Raw genomic sequence first — 19,126 nt, forward strand, 5'->3', positions numbered from 1 at the left:
ATATCTTCAGACAGAGTAAGAGTATAATGGACAGTTTTGAGATTCTGTGGAATTTTTTGGGTGGAAATCCAGCTTCTGAAAAAAATACTTAATTCTTGGCAACATCCTTAAATGCAGCAGAAGAGAGAGGGACTGGGGAAAGGAGGTTCTTGTGATGTTTGACTAAGATGGAGTCAAGGTAAAAAGAACACGTTTGACTTCTGAGACATTGCGGCTGAGTTCCTGTAGGATAGACAGTGTAATGCTGACAAAGTGTTTTTCCACGCCGTGGTTTATAAAGTCCCTCTAAACAGCTCAGGTTGATAAAAGAACTACTTGATCCACTGTAATTCTGTCTTCTTCATGGCTTTTTCTCTCTCCTTCATTTCCACACACGCTTCAAGCCAGCTGCAGAGTGGGTTTATCTTTACAAAGAGGCTGAGGGCTCTGTACATCCACAGCTCAGTGATGTCCAGTAGTCATTTAACAGGAATGGCAAAATTGCTGAGTGGAGAGCCTTGCCCTTATTCATGGGCTTGAGGGGAGCAAGTCCAGTAAATCCTTCCTTGTGAATCCTATGGAAGCTTCTTTCCTGTTAGTTTGATGTCACCACTTGTTCTCAAATACCATTTTCTAACACTTGCAGTGAGGGTTGATTGCATCTTGGTCTGAAATTAGGACTTTGTGTCATTTATTTCTGTTCTTGTGATTGTGTAGTTGATTTTGCTTTTAATTATTTAACTCCTGGGAGCATTGGCAGCCCAATAAATGTTTACCAAGACATGCAGTTTGTTACTCTTAAGCTCTTCAGGGTTTGGTGGAATACACAAAGCAAGAGATTCTTAAAGAAAGCAGAGTCTTAATATTTAAAAAGGTGCAACTGAGCACCTGCTGTTGACTGAGTGTTGTTCATAACATAGCCCTGAAACTTGCTGGACTTGCATAAAGTTAATTTCTGTAATCAGTATGTGTTCATGGATTGGAAAAAATGCACATTTGTCTGAACTCTGCAGGTCGATCTCTGCACAGAGTATATTAAGTAAAAATAAATATTTTCTTGAAATTAAATGGATCATTCCTATATGTACTTGTCTTAATATATTTGATACTTCATGCATTTAATGGGTGTAAGTAGTTCACAGTGAAATGATCTTTGTAAATTAATTTAAAGCAATTTTGTGTGTAACTTATAATAATAATATAAAGATACTTCTTATCCATGTTTTTTGATACTTTAAATGTCATTCTGTAAAACACAAACTAAACTTGGCAGCATCTCCTCATGCTTATGCCACATGTGTATTTGCATTCATAAAATTAATTTATTGACTTAACCTCTGAATTTTTATGAGTTATTCATTTATGAGGATGAATTCATTATAATGATGCCAAGATATCATTCTCAAATACAGCATTATATGAGCACAGAAGGGCTGGTTGGAAGGGACTGCTGGAGGTCGTGGTTCCATCCTTTTGCTTGAAATGAAACCTTGGCCAGTCCTGGCTAAGGTCAGCTGTGGCCTCGTCTCAGTAATGCCTGAAAACCTTCAGAGACAGAGATGACACAGTCTGTATGGGAAACCTCCTGTGTTGCACTGCTCTGTTAAAAACCTTTCCCTAGCATCCAGCATCAGCTTTCCAGACTCCAGTCTCGGACCATTGCCTGTAGTTTTATTGTCTGGCACCATCAAGAAAATTTAACTCCATTTTTGTAACTCCTCTTTCCAGCAGTGTGGGAAGCTCCTGGATCATCTTTTACTTCCCTTTTCATCAGAGCAGGCAAGGCCAGCTCAGTCTCACATTCTACATCCCTGACTTTCTTAAAGCAGGTGGCACAGAGGAGCAGTGCTGACCAAAGCCTTCTTATGGTGTTATTTGATGAAGGCCTGGCTGAAGTTGTTTGGAGTTGACTGAGATTTTTAAATTCCTCTAGCAGCACAACTTTGAACTTGGCAGCACTTCTAAATGTCAATGTGTCAAAGTGATCTGGTTTGGTATGAGTTCCATGCCAGTTTCTGCTCTGTTGCTTTAGTTCATCTACAAGCTTTTAAGACTGATTATTAAACTAATTGCTGTGATAATAAGGCATTAGTTGCTGTCCTCTTTCCCTTCTCAGCCTCTTTGCTGGAAGGGTATGCTTGGTGTTTTGGGGAACTGATGTAATTCCAGTGGGTTGTTGGAAGTGCAGTGTTGAAGGTGTTTGCTGCATAATGCTTCTGAGTTCCTACATGGCACAGATCCCCTGTCTGGTGCACTGGGACTGAGTTCTTCATTAAAGCTCTTCAGATACTCGGGTATCTCCCTGCCCCTGGACCTTTGGCAGTGAGTGGGGCTGGGGGAAGATGTACAGCATTTTCAGCTTACAAGATGACTTGTTGGTATCTGGTAATTTAAACATCACTTGGGTAGTGTTGACTTAGTACTTTTTTTTTTTTCCAAAGCACATTTTCAGTGGTTAACCTTCAGGGTAAGGTACAGAGTGGTATTTGTGAACTTTCAATCTTTCTCCTTAATGCAAATGCTTGAAGTGTTCAGTAAAAATTATTTCGTCACATAAATTAGTTTTTTACATCACTAGAAGTGGTCATGGGTAATGAACAGGAATTCAGTACCATTGCTTTTAATCCTCTGGTTAATAAGCTTGCTCCCTTGCAGCTCCTCTGAGCTGAACTCTTCACCTGCCTGTGAGAAAGTTGTCTTGAGTGCTGGTCAGCTCCCCTGGTGCTAGTTCTGCTGTGGTAATCCTGTGATCCTTAGCCATGGCTCCCAGCCAAGGGATTGGGGTACTATTTACCTTCATGAGAGTTTTACAAGATTAAACTTCATTAATGCTCTTTTAAAATTGGGGTAAGTATTTATCCTCTAAAGTTAGGCAGCAAAGAAAAGACAGAACTGCTGTAACAGACTCCTTGATTTGGTCTAACCACTACCCACAAAGCCTCCCTTGCCCTAAGTGTATGACTGTTGTTAACTTGGCACTGCTTTTTCACCAAATGCAAATGTAAAATTATTCCTTCTCTTCACAGGAAAAGCAGCAAAGAAAGCTTAAAATTAAAATATTTCAATCATGAAATGTACATTTATTCTATTTGATTTTTATTATGTTTTCTTTGTCTTTCTTTCTCCAGAGCAGTACCTCTGTTGGGATACCTACCTCAGGATTTAATAGGAACACCAGTTTTGGTGCATCTGCACCCAAATGACAGACCCTTAATGCTAGCAATTCACAAAAAAAGTATGTAACCTCTTACTGTGGCAGAAATACACTTTTTTTTTTCTTGAACTTAATTATAATGACTACAAAGACCTCAACAAGTAGTAGGAGAAAATTAATTGTGACTTTGATTTTTTTCCAGAAGTAAATACTGAATCTTTTACTGCACAATTTGATTTAATGCAAATCCATGAACATGAGAAATCACTCAGTTTTGTATTTTCTAAGAAGCATACATATCTATTGTAAACAAATTGACTATAAATTAATATTTCATACATAAATGTATGAAATTATTGAAAAAGAAAAAGAAATGAGAATGGTGTGATAGAAGGTGTCATATTTTACATGATGCTCTTTCTTATTTCATGGAGAAGAAAATAAGAGCCATTCTGGCAAAGTTTGTAAAGTCACTTCTTCAGCCTTCTTTAGTTTGTTGCATTCTAAGGGTGATTTTCTTGACCACAGTCCAGTAAGTTATGAAGATCTGCTTATTCTGGTGGCTCAGTATTTCTAAATGTATCAATGTGCCCAGTATTTGTTCCCTCAAGTGTCATCTTCCTCCATAGCGAGGAAGTACATTGAATGTCCATTCCCTCCATGAATGTACAGCTCTTTGTAAAATCCTGAATTGTTACGTGGAATTGTGCACACATTAATCTGAAATTTCTTTTTGAATCCTTCATTGCAGTTCTTCAGTATGGAGGGCAGCCTTTTGACTATTCACCAATCAGGTTTTGCACCAGGAATGGAGATTATATCACCATGGACACCAGCTGGTCCAGTTTCATCAACCCCTGGAGTCGAAAAGTTTCATTCATTATTGGGAGACACAAAGTTAGAACGTAAGTCAGGATATTTTTGTTTTGCCTTCCCTCAGGTTTACATAGAGATGCTTAAGATGAGGGAACAGAATAAGCACTAGATTCTGTGTAGGATATATAGGTGGGAAATTGAAACTGTGGTCTCTGTGGTTGAAACACTTGCATTTGCAGTGAGCTGGTGTATGTTTGGTTTGTGCAGGGGTCCCTTAAATGAAGATGTCTTTGCTGCTCCCAACTACACAGAGGACAGAATCCTTCACCCCAGCGTTCAGGAGATCACGGAGCAGATCTATCGGCTCCTTCTGCAGGTACAGCAGGGGCTTTGCTCCTTCCCTGCTCACGTCCTGCTGAGGAGAGGCTCTTTGTCTTGCTGTGACATTGTCTTTGGCTGCTTCTACTGTACTGGAGTTGTTGGCTACAATCCTGAGAATTCCTTGCACTCATGATTACCACATAAGACTTACTGATGTTAAAGCTCCAGTTGATATCATAAGAATTTCTTGTAGTTATAGAGTCCTCCAGACAAACAAACTAAAGAAGACCCAAAAAAACCCCAAAAAACACCAAAAAAAAAAAACCCAAAAAACCAAAACCAGAAAAATAATCAAAACCAAAAAACCCTAGGAAAAAAATCCCCCCAAAAAACCAAGTAACAAAAAACCCAGTGTAAAACAAAATCTCTTTTCCTGACATGGAATTACTGGTGTCCTGAGGGGCGTGTGTGTATACATACATACTTTTTTTATTGTTGTTCTAACAGCCTGTACACAACAGTGGATCCAGTGGCTATGGAAGTCTGGGTAGCAATGGTTCACATGAGCACTTGATGAGTGTGGCATCCTCCAGTGACAGCACAGGAAATAATAATGAAGACAGTCATAAGGATAAACCAGTAGGTTTTTAACTTTTCTCATTCAAGTATGTGGCACAAAACAAACTAAGTGGGGATTTTTAACTTCTAGAATAACACTTTCGAACTAGAAACAGGAGAAAGGATAAAGAAAATGCTATCTTTTTTTGTGTAATATAGAAAACCCTTTTGTCTGAGGGAATAAGCAATTCTGGTGTAGATGAAGCCTCAGGGTACTGAAGCACAGTGATAGACATGAAAGTCAGTATTGTAAAAAATTTAAACCTGTACAGTGTGTTCACTTAATCTAATGTCTGTTAAATGCTATATGCTGTGTTTCTTGGAAAAGCAGCCAGATATGTGAAAGCAGTTTCTTTTGGGAGGGGACAGTCTGTAATTACTGTTTTCCCAAATGAAAGTAAGAAGATTAAATGCAGTAATACTTGCATAACCAAGGGATAGCTTGACCCTGATGGCTTTTAATGTTGCAAAAATACAGAATTTATGTAGAATGAAATAAATGGAATGGAATAAAACAATTTTCTAGTTTGTGTTTAGAACTTTACTTTGTGTTTAATTCTGAAAGCCAAAAATTTCTCTTGGTAAGTTGCATTGCTTGTAGGCTAATTCTCCCAAATCTGATTCGTGCTTCTGTGATCAGACTTTGCAGACTCCTGCTCTTGCCAAGGTGGTCGCTTTCCTGGCTTTCAGCTCTTAAACACAGGTGGAGTAAGCAGATGAAGTCTCAGGATTTCTTATTTTACAGGGAAATAGATGCCTGGCATTCCTTCACTATTTCCACAGACAGTGAAGGCTGTTACAGTCCAGTTCTGTAACATCCTGTCAGTGCTTGGTTAGACTTCTAGGTTTTTTATCAAGTGATAGGTTTGGTTTTTTCCTGAAGACATCTTTGTAATGGATATTTTATATTTTCCTATCCAAGTTAATCAAACAGATTAAAGAAATACAGACTAATTGTTTACAGGAAACATACTTTAAATTTCTTCTCTTTCCAATTCCAAATTTCTGCAGCTGCACAATAAAATTTTATATATACATATTTCTCCTCTAATCAAACTAATTGCAAGATAGAGATTAACTGAGGTTAGATTTAGTCTACTGAGGAATCACACTGCATAATGTTATATGTCAAAATTAGGAAATAACTGTTCTTCCCAAACTGCTTTCAGGAGGTTTGTCAATATGCCCGTAAGGTCAAGAATAAAGGACAGCATATTTTCACTGACAGTAAAGCAAAACTGGACTACAAGAAAGAGTCTTTGGCAGGTAAGACATGAGCAGTTCCTAGTTTCTTGTGCTGGTGCTTTTGGCTAATATGGCAGCAGGAGTTATTTCTAGTTGAGCTCTATCCAGTGCATAAAGACAGCATTTTATCAATCAGATTATATTGTCCTGTGTCTCTGTGTGCCCAGGAAAATATTGTGTTTAGCTGTACTGAATCAGTAGTAGTTTAACACAGTTAAGGCATGGCCTAAAGCTGTTGTCTTGAAATAATTTAAGTGGGCACTAGAGTTGTCCTCATCCTGAGTGTGTTTCAACCCTAATGATATGAATTCTCTTATAGCCATAGTGTCTGTTCCTTTTGGATCCATATGCAATATGATTAAACTTTATAACTCCAAGCACCCATAAGGACAGGGAAATGTTTACATAATAGTCCTTTATTCGTGCATTACAGTGGTTAATTTGTGACCTGATAAACATGTAGAAATGAAAACCCTTTACTACTGTTGCTTTTAGGGGAGTTTGTAAGGATTTCATGTCTTAATTGCATAATAGCAGTATCTTTTTCCACAGAGAAACAGAATACTGCTGGTGGTCAGGTGAAAGGTGTAGGGGGAAAGGATACTGCAGGAACAGCTGCTCCAAAAAATGTGACTACTGAAGAGCTGGCTTGGAAAGAACAACCTGTGTATTCCTATCAGCAGATCAGCTGTTTGGACAGTGTCATCAGGTGAGCAACCTGTAAGTAAATTACTCTTGACCTCTGGACACAGGACTAGTATGTCTAATATTGCTTAATCTTTGCATTTTAGGTACTTGGAGAGTTGTAATGTGCCTGGTACAGCAAAAAGAAAATGTGAGCCTTCAACAAGTGTTGCATCACTGAGTTCTGGAGTTCATGAACAAAAAGCAGCTGATAATTCTATCCAGCCATTGGGAGGTAACTACATCACAGCTGTTTCATAGCTGAGTTTTGCTGGCAGGCAGTTGGATGCCTCTTCTTTGCAGAATAATGACAAGTGTATCTTAGGCACGACCTCATAGCTTCTTTCTCAGTGTTTGATGTTGGTGATTTAACTTTCATCATTAATATCTTCCTTAAAATTAAAATACTGAGTAGGTGATGCATATCGTATGCATATCTGGATTGTAGATGCAATAAACTAATTTGTACTGTGCAAAATACAGTAGGATTTTGAGGTTCAGGACTTGAATGATTATCAAATGCAGGAGGTTTATTTCACCGTTAGGACTTGTAAGAGCAATCAGCTGAAGAACCTAGCTGCTAATTAATTGCAACAAAAATATGCATATTACTTTTCTGCTTGAAAAAAAAAGGAACAAGAGAAGGTTAAATGCAGCATTGGACTGTTCTGTGTTTTGTAAGATGTTAGAACTCAATGTTCATCCATGAAGACAAAAAGCTGAGGATTACTGAGGCAAGCTGTATAAAAGTCTGCTGCAGACAGAAATATTTAGTTAATTTTTTAGGCCTTAGATGTAGTATTTGACATAGTCCCTTGTCTGGATGGGGAGCTGGATGAAAATTTGTAACTGGTTAGTCCAAGGACTGTGAGATTGGTAAAGAGCTACATGCATATGAGAGATTTGCTCATTCTACCTTGTCATTATATGGGGCTGAAGGGAGAGTGTCCAGTGGAGTTTCTCAAAAATTGGCTGTGGAAATGATCTTGGCTATTTGATGAGCTTCAAAAAGAAGTTCTAATGCAGCTTTTAGAATCAAATTAGAAGGTATCGGTAGACCAGGAACAAAGAGTCCTACAGCAGGGATTGAAATGCTGTAATTTGGAGTCTCTGTGGTTCTGGTTGGCTGGAGATGATGTGGGTCACCAGCTCTTTGCTCCACTGATGTCTGAGACAGATGAAGTCACCGGTCAGGAAAATGGCAAACTTTGGATCTTAATTATGTGTTATGGAAGTATTCCTATGAGAGGAGGAATGTTTTAATGCTGTTTTGTGAGGCACTGCTCTGACCTCTGCTGGATTACTGTGTGTAGCTTTCAGGGGAGAGAATTTTAAATAGCTGGATGCTCAAAACAAAGCTCTTACAGTAACCCGCTAATGAAAGAAATCAGTGTACAACACTGTGGGAGCTGGGGGAAACTTATTCTTGGAAGAGGCTAGAAAATTTCTTCCAAAACTGTGCTATGAAAGAAGAGTGAAGACCAGAAAAAGAGGAAAATACCCTTTATTGAAAAGGTTTGGTTTGGCTGGATATGGGCTTAGAAGATTGCATTTGTTGCTCCACAGTCATTCTATTCCTGGAATATACAAAGTAAAAAGTTCACTTTTTTGTCTTGCCAAGCACAGTTTGGCCTTTACTGTTTTGCAGCCCTAGCAGCATGTAACTTGAATTTGCTCTTGTTTATGTTCAGTAAGCTGCAACTTTATTTCTTTCAACAGATCCTGCTGTGTTGAAGGCTTCTGGTAAATCAAGTGGTCCCCCAGTGGTTGGTGCTCACTTAACATCTTTGGCTTTACCTGGCAAGCCTGAAAGTGTTGTGTCTCTCACCAGTCAGTGCAGCTACAGTAGCACCATTGTTCACGTTGGAGACAAAAAAACACAACCTGAATTAGGTAGGATTTTGCTAATATTTTTTCTTCAAGATGGCAAGTGCTAGCAAGTTCAAATTTCAGACATGTGAACAGCTGATGTCTGCTCATGACTCACATTATCTTACAGCCAAGATGTTCTTAGGATGTGGAATAAATAGGGATGGAACATGTAATCTTAAACTTGCAACAAAATGATGACAGAATTGTAATACCTTAAAAATGCATGTACAGGGTTTTCTTTGCTTCATCTTCAGTATTTTGCCTTCTGTTCCAGTAGAAATGATAGAAGATGGTCCAAGTGGAGCAGAAATCATAGATGGCCAACTTCTTGCCCCTCCATCCAGCTCTGCACACATAAGTCAAGAGAAGGAGCCGTTCAAAAAACTGGGACTTACAAAGGAGGTCCTTGCAGTGCATACGCAAAAAGAGGAGCAGAGCTTCTTGAACAAATTCAAAGAAATAAAGAGATTTAATATTTTTCAATCACACTGCAATTACTACTTACAAGATAAACCAAAAGGACGGCCTGCTGAACGTGGTATGGCAGTAGTTTTCACCCTAAAACTTGTATTTATATCGAAAGTAAATCCTGTTGGGAGGGCATTTCCATTTTTAGTGTTTTTGTGGGGCCAGTGTGAACAGTGACAGTTGCATGCTGTTTTCAAACCCACAGAAAAATTTTCTGACAAATCTTTTTAAAAGATAAAGTGGAATATTGCTTTTAGTGTCACAATGGACATTTTAGTAACTAATATTTTGTTTTTTGTATGTTCTCTATACTATTACTGTCATGCATCTACTCTCAAGGGACAGAAAAAACCTGCTTTAGAATGTTTGCTTTACTGTATCTGTGCTTGTATTCCCTTGCTTTTCTTTTCCTTCTGTTTTGCCATCTGTCTTTTGTTCAGATTTGTGGTTTTGGTTTGTTTTCAGCTCCTTTGTTTTCCAGTTTTCCCCATTCCACTGTTGTGTAATTGGTGAGACAATCTGATAATTGCCTGGTTGCCTTTAAGGTAGTAATGTGATCAGCAGGATGGAAATGGCAGAGACTAGCAGTAACAGTGAGATTGTTTTGTTTATTAGGCCAAGGAGCTCTGGCTGGCATTTTCAGAAGTGCTTGATATGATCTGTCGTTGTTCTCATTTCAGTCTTGACTTGACTTGGAACAGAAGTCAGACACTGCTAAGCATTTTTTTCAGATTTTTATCTTAATTTTTAAATTTAAATAGTTATACAGGTCCTGTATAGCTATATTTTTATAACCTTTCTTACAACTTTTCCTTTTGCAGGTGGCCGTGGACAAAGAAACACCACTTCTGGAATGGATCAGCCTTGGAAGAAAAGTGGAAAGAACAGGAAATCGAAGCGCATTAAACCACAGGAATCTTCGGACAGCACAACTTCTGGAGCTAAATTCCCCCACCGGTTCCCCCTCCAAGGTTTAAACGCCACAGCCTGGTCACCATCAGAGACTTCCCAAGCCAGCTACTCAGCAGTGTCCTTCCCCACTGTCATGCCTGCGTATTCCCTTCCTGTTTTCCCAGCAGCAGGGACGGTGCCACCGGCTCCTGAAACTTCCCTCTCTGGTTTCAGTCACTTGCCAGACTCTGCAAACACTTGCTCTGTGGGGCCATCCCAATTCTCTGCACCCTTCATGACCCCTGTGGTGGCTCTTGTGCTCCCCAACTACGTGTACCCGGAGATGAACAATAACTTACCTCAAACGCTTTACCCCGGCCAGCCCAACTTCCCTGCCCATCCCACCTTCTCCTCACAGACAGTGTTCCCTCCACAGCCCCCCTTTGCCACAGCCAGCCCCTTCCCCCAGCAGGCGTTTTTCCCAGCACAGCCATTCCAGTACAACCCCCCAGCAGAGACTGAGAAGGCTCCTGTGGCAGAGCCCCGCAACGACCCCTCCCGTTCCTGCACTCCGCAGTCGCCGGCTCCTCAGGACCAGGCTTCACCACCGCTGTTCCAATCCAGGTGCAGCTCTCCTCTGAACCTCCTACAGCTGGAGGAAACCACAAAAACTGCTGAGAGCGGAGCTGCTGCAGGGCTGCACGGAGCTCTGGGGGAGGAGGGAGCCATAGGCAACATCAGGACAGCAGACAACGGCAGTGGGAAGGAATCCTTACCTGTAAGTCTGGGTCACACCCCCCTTCTCCTGCCTCTGCTGCATCATTTCCAGTCCTTTCTCTTCCAGGGCAACTTGTTAACAATAGACAGAAGTTACATAATGCCTGGAGCTGGACTCACAATTGTAGTTGGTAAATTCAAACTTGAGCCAACTGGACAAAAAACATGAAGGCCAAACATTAGAATAGCCTGAGCCTTTAAAAATTAAATCTACCTCATGATTCTTCTAAAGTTACACTGGGAAGCTTGGAAATATACCCTGAAAGAGTTTTGTTCCATTTCACTGAAGAAAATAGGGATATGGATAAGCCCATTGAAAACCACTGAAATAAACTAAAATAATGTAGGCACTTTAATTTTAGCAAAAACATTTGTGCTAGTGAATTTGTGTGCATGGGAAAAACAATCTGTAAGTGGTCTGAAAGAAGCTGATTTAAATTAAAACCACATCTGTGTTTACAAACAAACAACCAAAGTAAATGAAGAATTCATCTTTTCTTGCAGACCATAACTTTATTTTTGTTTTGTTTGTTGCACTGAAACTATGCTGAACTAGTTGGTAACTTCAGGGGTTTTGTTATTTCCTGGCTCATTTCAGTTTGATAAATCAGTCTAACAAATAAATTGAGATAGAGTAATATGTCTGTAAAGGTTTCCATGGTAGATACATCTAAACTATTATTTGTGCTTTCTAAAGGCACCATAGAGTATTGTTATAAATGCTGTTGGGATGGAGCACCATCCTATATTTTTTTGCTGCCTCCTTCCATTATTCAGTAATGTGTTCAGGGTAAAGTCAGTTCTTTCCATTATTACATGTTTTGCTAAGTTCTGTCAGCCTGAATTGCTAATATTTAGTCTTCAAACCAATTTGCAGTCAAGTTTTGATTTGGTTAAAAATTAGTGCAGTTAATGCTCCTTCCATTAAAAATATACAAATAAGTGATCTTGCCTGGGAAGCCCCTGGGAACATTTTCTTACTGCTCTCAATAGCACTCTTCCTTCTCATCTCAAGGAGATGGAACAGTGAGGGATGTTGCTGCAAATCCTTTGAGGTAGATTATAGTAGGAGCAATTGCTAGTATGTTATGAGTGGCTTGGGTAAAATCTGACTTGTCCAGGACAGTAGGTGTTGCCAAAAATGAACAGGAAGTATGTTTCTTACTTTCTCATGAAAACCATATGAATAATTTTTTGAAGAGAAATTTGGTTGGTCTTACTGAGGGACCCCCTGTCTGCCTGTCAGTCCATTCATTATTCCTTGGCATATGTTATTGATGACTGTCTTTGAATAATCATGTAAACATTAGAATATGAAGTGAAATGGATTTATTACTAATAATTTCCATGATTAGTAGTCCAGCTGTTACATTTAGTAATAAATGTATTAATGAATAAAGCCCATCTCATATGCCCTTCTCATACCAGTTGATCCCATCCTCTTTGTTTGTCTCCTCTAGTTCTGAATGTAGAAATTTTATTTTCTAAGAGAAATGTTGAACTAATTTTGTAAGATGGTCTTGGGTTAAAGTTCATGTTGATGTATAAGTATAGAGGACTGCTGACAACTCTGTAGCCTTTTATTTAAATGGACATTGCAAAACAATGAACTGTTTATTACCTTGAATCATAATTGCTGAGAATTTAAAGTAACAAAGCTATTACATTTAGTAATAAATAGCTTTGATTTTTGGTGTTTGGGTTTTTTAATATTATTTTTTCTCCTTATCACTAGGCTGAATCTCCAATGGATGCTCAAAACAGCGATGAGCTCTCCATGTCCAGTGTCCTGCTTGACATTTTACTGCAGGAGGGTGCATGTTCAGGCACTGGCTCGGCCTCTTCAGGGAGTGGTGTGTCTGCTGCTGCTGAGTCCCTGGGCTCTGGGTCCAATGGCTGTGGCATGTCAGGGAGCAGAACAGGTAACTCAGGCAGCCAGAACCTTCCTGGCATTGCAGAAGAGTTTGAGGTATTGAAACACCATGAACAGCAAATGAAAAGCTTTATCTTCACTCCTTGTTGCATAGTTTATTCTTGATTTCTTTCTTATTGCATTACACAAATGTTTTTCTGTTGTGCTTGATTTACAGAATAGAACCTTTTCTAAGTGTGTGTAAAACAGGCATTAAGGTATTATGCAGGTATAAAGGAATAATAAAAAGACCATACTCCTTCATGTTCATTTAAAACTTTTAAATTAAAGTGAGCTAATTATTCTGTTGAAAAGTAATAGAGACTGTACTGAAGAATTTGAGTTTTCAGAAGATTAATGCAGTTACTCAGGGGTGGAAGTTCCCTCTGTTTTAAAAAAAGAAGTAGAATAGGGGTTGTATTTATACATTCAGTTCTCTTGAATCTTCGCTACACTCAAAAACATTCAGCTAATCCATGTATTGGACAATTTATAATGAAATGTTAAATCTCTGTTTACAGGTAGCAGTGAAACTAGTCACACCAGCAAATACTTTGGCAGCATTGATTCCTCAGAGAATCACCATAAAACCAAAATGAAGACAGAAATGGAGGAAAGTGAGCACTTCATCAAGTATGTGCTCCAGGATCCCATCTGGCTGCTGATGGCCAACACAGATGACGCAGTGATGATGACTTACCAGATCCCCTCCCGGTAATTGCAGTGGCACAGCCCTTCACACACTCTGTGCTTAGGGGAAGCAGAATGTACAGGAGGAAAGAGGCATAGGAATCTCTATCTCTGCAGAAATAAACTGGTTTTAATGTTTAGCTCAGTGTCAAGAAAAATTCTTGCTTCCTTTATATGTTTTGTATACTAGACAGGAATTTCTCAAGAAGGAATTATTGTTTAATTAGGCTTAGCTGTATTTTTAGGTCAATTTCCTGAGCTGAAATGAAGTGTGTGTATTTTTTGGAAGCTGTTCCATAGTCGGTGAATTGTTACTACTTGCCCAGAAATCCCTGGTGAATGTGCTTAGATCTAGGCATGGTCTGGCCTGGAAGATCTCCAGTCCTTGGCTCTTGTCCTTGAGATGCCACATTCAGTAGAATGCTGCTCTTGGACTTGTGGATTTTTTTTCTGAGTTGTTAACTTCCATGTGTTCATTCTGCTCCATAAATTAGGATAAGGAAGTAGAAGGTAAAAATTATAAGGTTTCTCATAAAATAAACTTATTTTAAAAACTAAAAAACTCACTACTTCAGTAGCAAAGAGCAGGTATAGGGGAAGAAGGGGTGACAAGTCTGTGGATTTTTTTTTTTTCAACCTACTTGTTTATATTTCTTGGGAGCAATGAATAGTGTTCTGAGAAGAAGTGGAGGTTTCAGTAAAGACAAGCCTTTGAAAGGGAAGGTAAACAAGCTTTTTTACAGAAGCAGAGGCATGATGGGGAAAGTAAAGAATATGTTGTAAGAAGTTTAGCTTTTTATTTTCTAGTTATAAAAATACTTTGACATTTCTCAGTTTTTGTAGTCTGAAGTGTTGACAGCCATAGGTGGGAATTCCAGTAACCCACAAAAGCAGCAAAGCCTGCCAAAGAACAGCATATTTTGGTAAGAGTGAAGCTCATTGTCAGAGTGGGATGCCCAAGGAGTGAAGTGCAAATCCAACCTGTTCTTAGGTATCCTGTAAGGAACAGAAATTATTTTGGGTTTCTTGGAACTTGCCATCTTTCATCGAGGGATGCAGCTCGTAAATGTTGCTGTGAGATGGGTTTTTGTAGATTCCTGAATGGAGGTGTAGGGCATTTGGAGGGAGAGAGAATTTTGGCTGCTGAAATGGAGCCGTTTTCTAAAGTTTAGTTCATTCTTGGTGACCTTCTTAAACACATCTTACTACTCCTGCTTTATCTCCTGTGCATCAAGTGTCTGCTTTGGGTTGTCCTCCCACTGAAGGGGGCTTGGACCTGCAGCAGCAGAGGGAAACTGGAGCTTTGCTGGTTTCACTGGTGGCACTGCCTGAATTGCTCTAAGAAAACTGTTCTCACTGATGGGATTTGAAAAGACAGTGAGCCAGCAGAGATGTCTGCAAATGCAGAGAGCAGCTGGAGTAATCACATTTCATTTGCTTCCAACACAAGATTTCTAAGCATAATGTTCTGGAACAAAAATTGCCTTTAAAAATGTTAGTATTTGACTGTGTAACCTCATGTAGGCATGAAGCCCAGAAACTGATGAAGCTCAATTTCTAAATACATTTTATTTCAGGGATTTGGAAACAGTTTTAAAGGAAGATAAGCAAAAATTAAAGCAAATGCAGAAACTACAGCCAAAATTTACAGAAGAACAAAAACGAGAGCTCATTGAAGTTCATCCATGGATCCAGCAAGGTGGATTGCCAAAAACTGTTGCTAATTCTGTAAGTTTAATGGGTTAATTACTTTTGCATGTATAATAGTGCTTAACTTATTAACTGCCTGTGTTAGACTCTTCCTTTCCTGTTGCTAGGAAAGCTTGGTCAATTACGCATAGGAAAAAAAGAAATTCAAACTTGCACGCAGTGGTTTCTAGCTTGATTCAATTTAGTATAAATCTTCTTTCCAATGGAGGAAATTAAAGTACTGGTGAATACAGTACAAGAAATTTCCTTCCTCTTGTTGAATTTCCATGTCTCTCTTTGAAATGCTTCAGCAACACAGCAGAAACTTTACTACATAAAAATCTCTAGTCTATGTGCAGCAACGGATGGCCATTGTTTTCAGAGTACAAAGTGAATGGCAATACACTCATCCTTTTTTCTGTCAGACTTCTCACTCAGGATTATGATCCCTCCAGGTAGTTTAATGGCTTGAAAGGAAAAAAAAAAAGAAAAAACCCAACAGAACAAAGCATCCATGCAATTTTAGTTGTTGTCTGTGTGTTTTACTTACTCACACACAAATATCTGATTGCATTTTCTTTTCCTTAAGCTTTCTATCATTTGTGGCTTTTTCATGCAAACACTGACAAACACAGAGGCTCTGTTTGCCCATGAGTGTTTCAAAAGTCAGTGTGAAGGAATTGCAGTGGAATGCGAATCGTGGCGTTAATGTTACTGCAGCACTGATCCTACAAGCACCCACCTTGTGATCTGTGGCACAGCTGCTTCCTGTAGAGTTCTCAAGTACTTTCACTGATTTATTGCACTTTATAAAATCATGGTGCTTGGAAAAGTTGTTGAGTAAAATACTTCTGGTAGCTACAGCACAGGTGGAAAGGTTCTCTTGGAATCAAGGATTACATGCAGTTGGACTGCTGCTTGGAAAAGCTTTTTTTTAAATTTTACTTATGAGTGCTTCTATTCTTTTTTTCATTTTAGGAATGTATTTTTTGTGAGGACAATATACAGAGCAATTTTTATACATCATATGATGAAGAAATCCATGAAATGGACCTTAATGAAATGATTGAAGATAGTGGAGAAAACAACTTGGTTTCCCTGAATCAAGTCAGTGAAGAACAAACATAGCCTTTGAGCCTGTTGTTTTGAAAATTGCTTCAAAACGACAGTGAAGGATCTACAAAGGTTTTAATCTTTTATCCAGCAGGATGAATGCAGTTCATAAAAGCAAATGTGTTTTTCTTGCTCTAGAAGAGTCATTTGTGAATGAATCTCTTTTTAAATGGTGGCAATCTCTTCCCAGTAAGGACATTGTTGAAGATGGTATAGCTTTTCTTTAAAAGACTCATTTTGCACTTACATGCCTCAAGTATTTCTTTATAAACTATAGAAACCTTCATTGATGCCTACTGATTTTTGTAGAGTGGGTTAAGAAGTGCTGAAAATCTCCTCACGTACATACTGTTCGTCAGATCTCCTTTTGGTGACGGTTCAGCATTATAAATTGTTGAGCAATTTTGCTTAGTGGCTCTTTAGCATTGTTCTTAATATTTGAAGTGGTCCAGCATAGTAGAAGAAAAAAACTTCAAGGAAATCAATTCACACTTGCCCTTCTCATACCAGTTGATCTCATCCTCTTTGTTTGTCTCCTCTGGTTTTGAATGTAGGAACTCTTTTTGTCTAAGAGGAATGTTGAGCTGATTTTATAAGATGGTCTGGTATTAAAGTTCATGTTGCTGTGTAAGTACAGAGGACTGCAGACAACTTTGTATCCTCTTATGTAAATGGACACTGCAAAACAATGAACTGTTTATTACCTTGAAGCATAATTTCTGAGAAATTTTACTCAAGAAATCCTTATGCTTAAAGATTTTAAAAGCATAAGACCACAGAGGATGACCGGCTGTGCTCCAGTGGCTGTTAGAGCTTGGGGTAACTTTAACCTTTATTTCTGACCTGTTCTGTCAGGGGGTTGGCCATCAGTTTTTCCAATGTGGCTAAACAACCATCAAATTTGTATGTGGCAAGAGAGAATTAGATGTGTCTTGTCATTTGAAGATAGTTCTTATAAAAAAATAAGTGATTTTGAGAATAGTGTTGACTCACTCTATTTGATTTACGTAATCTCAAATTTAGGGTGGCTGGAATCCTTTGCTGTCGAAGATTTCATTTTAATGCCTCTGAGATTGTATTGACTTGAATGTGTGTACTTTATGTTCCTGTGCTGTTTATGTCTGTTGGATGTGGGAAGAGAACATGAGAGAACACCTGTTAACAAGTTGGTTAGGTAAAGGACTAATTTAGTCCTTTAAGCAGTTTAGTTGCTGTGTTGCTAGATGTCAGCTGTAAGTCTTGGGGTGAAAAATGACGAAAGTTAATTCAATTAACTTCGATACGTTTGTCTTAAAATATTTTTTATGGGAAGCATTTCCTTTTTTCGTAGGATAACATTTCTATTCACTGAAATTTAAGGTTATTTTCATTCTATACAAATATTTCTCTTTGTATACAGAGAGGATGTGAAGTTAGATCTGACACCAAAAACATGCAAAAGTGACTGGTATTCGCTTAGCAGAAGAAATAATTTGTTTCAAGTAATTAGTTATTAATTGGAAAATTTGCACTGGAGACAGGTTCTGCAGGTAGCAAAGCATGTCACCTTGTGAAACAAGCAGAATCACAATTTAAACCATGAATAAGTATTTTAAATGTAGTGTGAAGCACTACCCAGAAGATCTGATGCCTGTCTTGAACAGTTCAGCAAGGTCAAACGTAAATATTTGTAAATACCAAGTGAATGAGAAATTTTCCAGTGTTGGTGTTCACGTCCGATGTATTAAATGTTTTAATCATAAATGGAACAGTGCAGCTATACCAACATATTAAATATATTTCATTTTTACGTGGAGACACAAACATGGACCAGGGTTTGGGAAAAATAAAAGCTTTATATAAAAGGAGTGCATCATCATTATACAAACAATTTTCAAAGACTTCTCAACCAATTTGAACTTCTTTGCTTTAGCATGCTTTTTTTTCCCCTATGTCTTTTTTTATTTGTCCTCATTTCTTTTATTATTTTTTTTTTCAATGACCATCTTGTAACCATAACTTAGTGAAAGGAAGAGAAAAGTATATTTAGAGCATTTTGTGGATGTGCTTACTTATGGACTTAATCTTGCATCCTTAAAGTGTTTGCATTTACAGGGTGGTATTAAAATATTTTCCTGTAACTTTAAATCTACATGCCTCCATTTATAGATAAGATTCTGAAGCTGTAATTTTTCCAAACTGTTGTAAGATGATTTATTTGTGATGACACTTTGTCAACATGTCAACAATGTTTTCTGTACACTGTGCAATATATTTTGGTTTTGCCACTTGTGACTAATTTTTATGACTTTGCTTTTTAGAAAACTGGTAAATAAAACAGATATATTTTTAGCTGCCTTTTTGTTCCTTGAGGCTTCTACTCCAAGTAAGAAGTCAGAATACGTGCTTAACTGATGGTATGTGAGCTGGTATTTCAGACCCTAGAGCTTGCTGTGATGTTGGCTCTGCCTTTCTGTCCTGGAGTAAAAATGCTGCCAGCTTTTCTGACCTCTGAGTTCAGTGGTCACATGGAAGATTGAATCTTTATATTGAGGAGTTGTTCTGAAATCGTGTCCAAATTTCCTGGAAGAGCACGTGCAGCTGGGCTCTGTGTTGTTCAAATCTGCCACAAGACACCTTTGCTGTGCTTTTTGCTTTGTTCAGTGTCAGCTGCAGCCCCTGAGCTTTTACAGGGCTGCCTTAGGGACAGAGAGTTCCAGTTATGCCCCCTGCATTTGCTCTCCACTGTGATTTTCAGTCTTCTCTCGAGGTGTGAGGTGTTGTCTTTGAAAATTGCTGGAACCTTCCAAGCTGCAGTGCTTCCCTCTTCATGTTTACTTCTCTGGTGAGTGGAGCAGAGCTGGAGCTCAGGGCTTGGACTCCTCCTGTTCTGAAGGGACTCGGGTTATGAGACCTTC

The 19,126-nt window shown here is 38.7% G+C and overlaps 1 protein-coding gene across 13 annotated transcripts in view; it reads left to right on the forward strand.

The window, feature by feature from the left end:
* Positions 1-18,560, forward strand: part of PER2 (period circadian regulator 2) — a 46,637-nt gene extending 28,077 nt beyond the window's left edge. For 12 of the 13 annotated variants that reach the window (XM_068201318.1, XM_068201322.1, XM_068201324.1 and 9 more), the window contains 14 exons: positions 3,108-3,214; positions 3,885-4,038; positions 4,217-4,325; positions 4,778-4,909; positions 6,058-6,154; positions 6,686-6,842; positions 6,925-7,052; positions 8,537-8,710; positions 8,967-9,227; positions 9,979-10,826; positions 12,561-12,747; positions 13,259-13,451; positions 15,005-15,155; positions 16,095-18,560. In XM_068201318.1, coding sequence (XP_068057419.1) covers positions 3,108-3,214; positions 3,885-4,038; positions 4,217-4,325; positions 4,778-4,909; positions 6,058-6,154; positions 6,686-6,842; positions 6,925-7,052; positions 8,537-8,710; positions 8,967-9,227; positions 9,979-10,826; positions 12,561-12,747; positions 13,259-13,451; positions 15,005-15,155; positions 16,095-16,244 — 2,848 coding nt within the window. In that variant the 3' untranslated portion in view covers positions 16,245-18,560. The remainder of the gene's footprint in view (positions 1-3,107; positions 3,215-3,884; positions 4,039-4,216; positions 4,326-4,777; positions 4,910-6,057; positions 6,155-6,685; positions 6,843-6,924; positions 7,053-8,536; positions 8,711-8,966; positions 9,228-9,978; positions 10,827-12,560; positions 12,748-13,258; positions 13,452-15,004; positions 15,156-16,094) is intronic. The other variant, XM_068201329.1, reaches the window with a different exon arrangement.
* Positions 18,561-19,126: the final 566 nt, after the last annotated feature.

This window comes from Anomalospiza imberbis, chromosome 10, assembly GCF_031753505.1.
Source record: "Anomalospiza imberbis isolate Cuckoo-Finch-1a 21T00152 chromosome 10, ASM3175350v1, whole genome shotgun sequence".
Taxonomy (NCBI): domain Eukaryota; kingdom Metazoa; phylum Chordata; class Aves; order Passeriformes; family Viduidae; genus Anomalospiza; species Anomalospiza imberbis.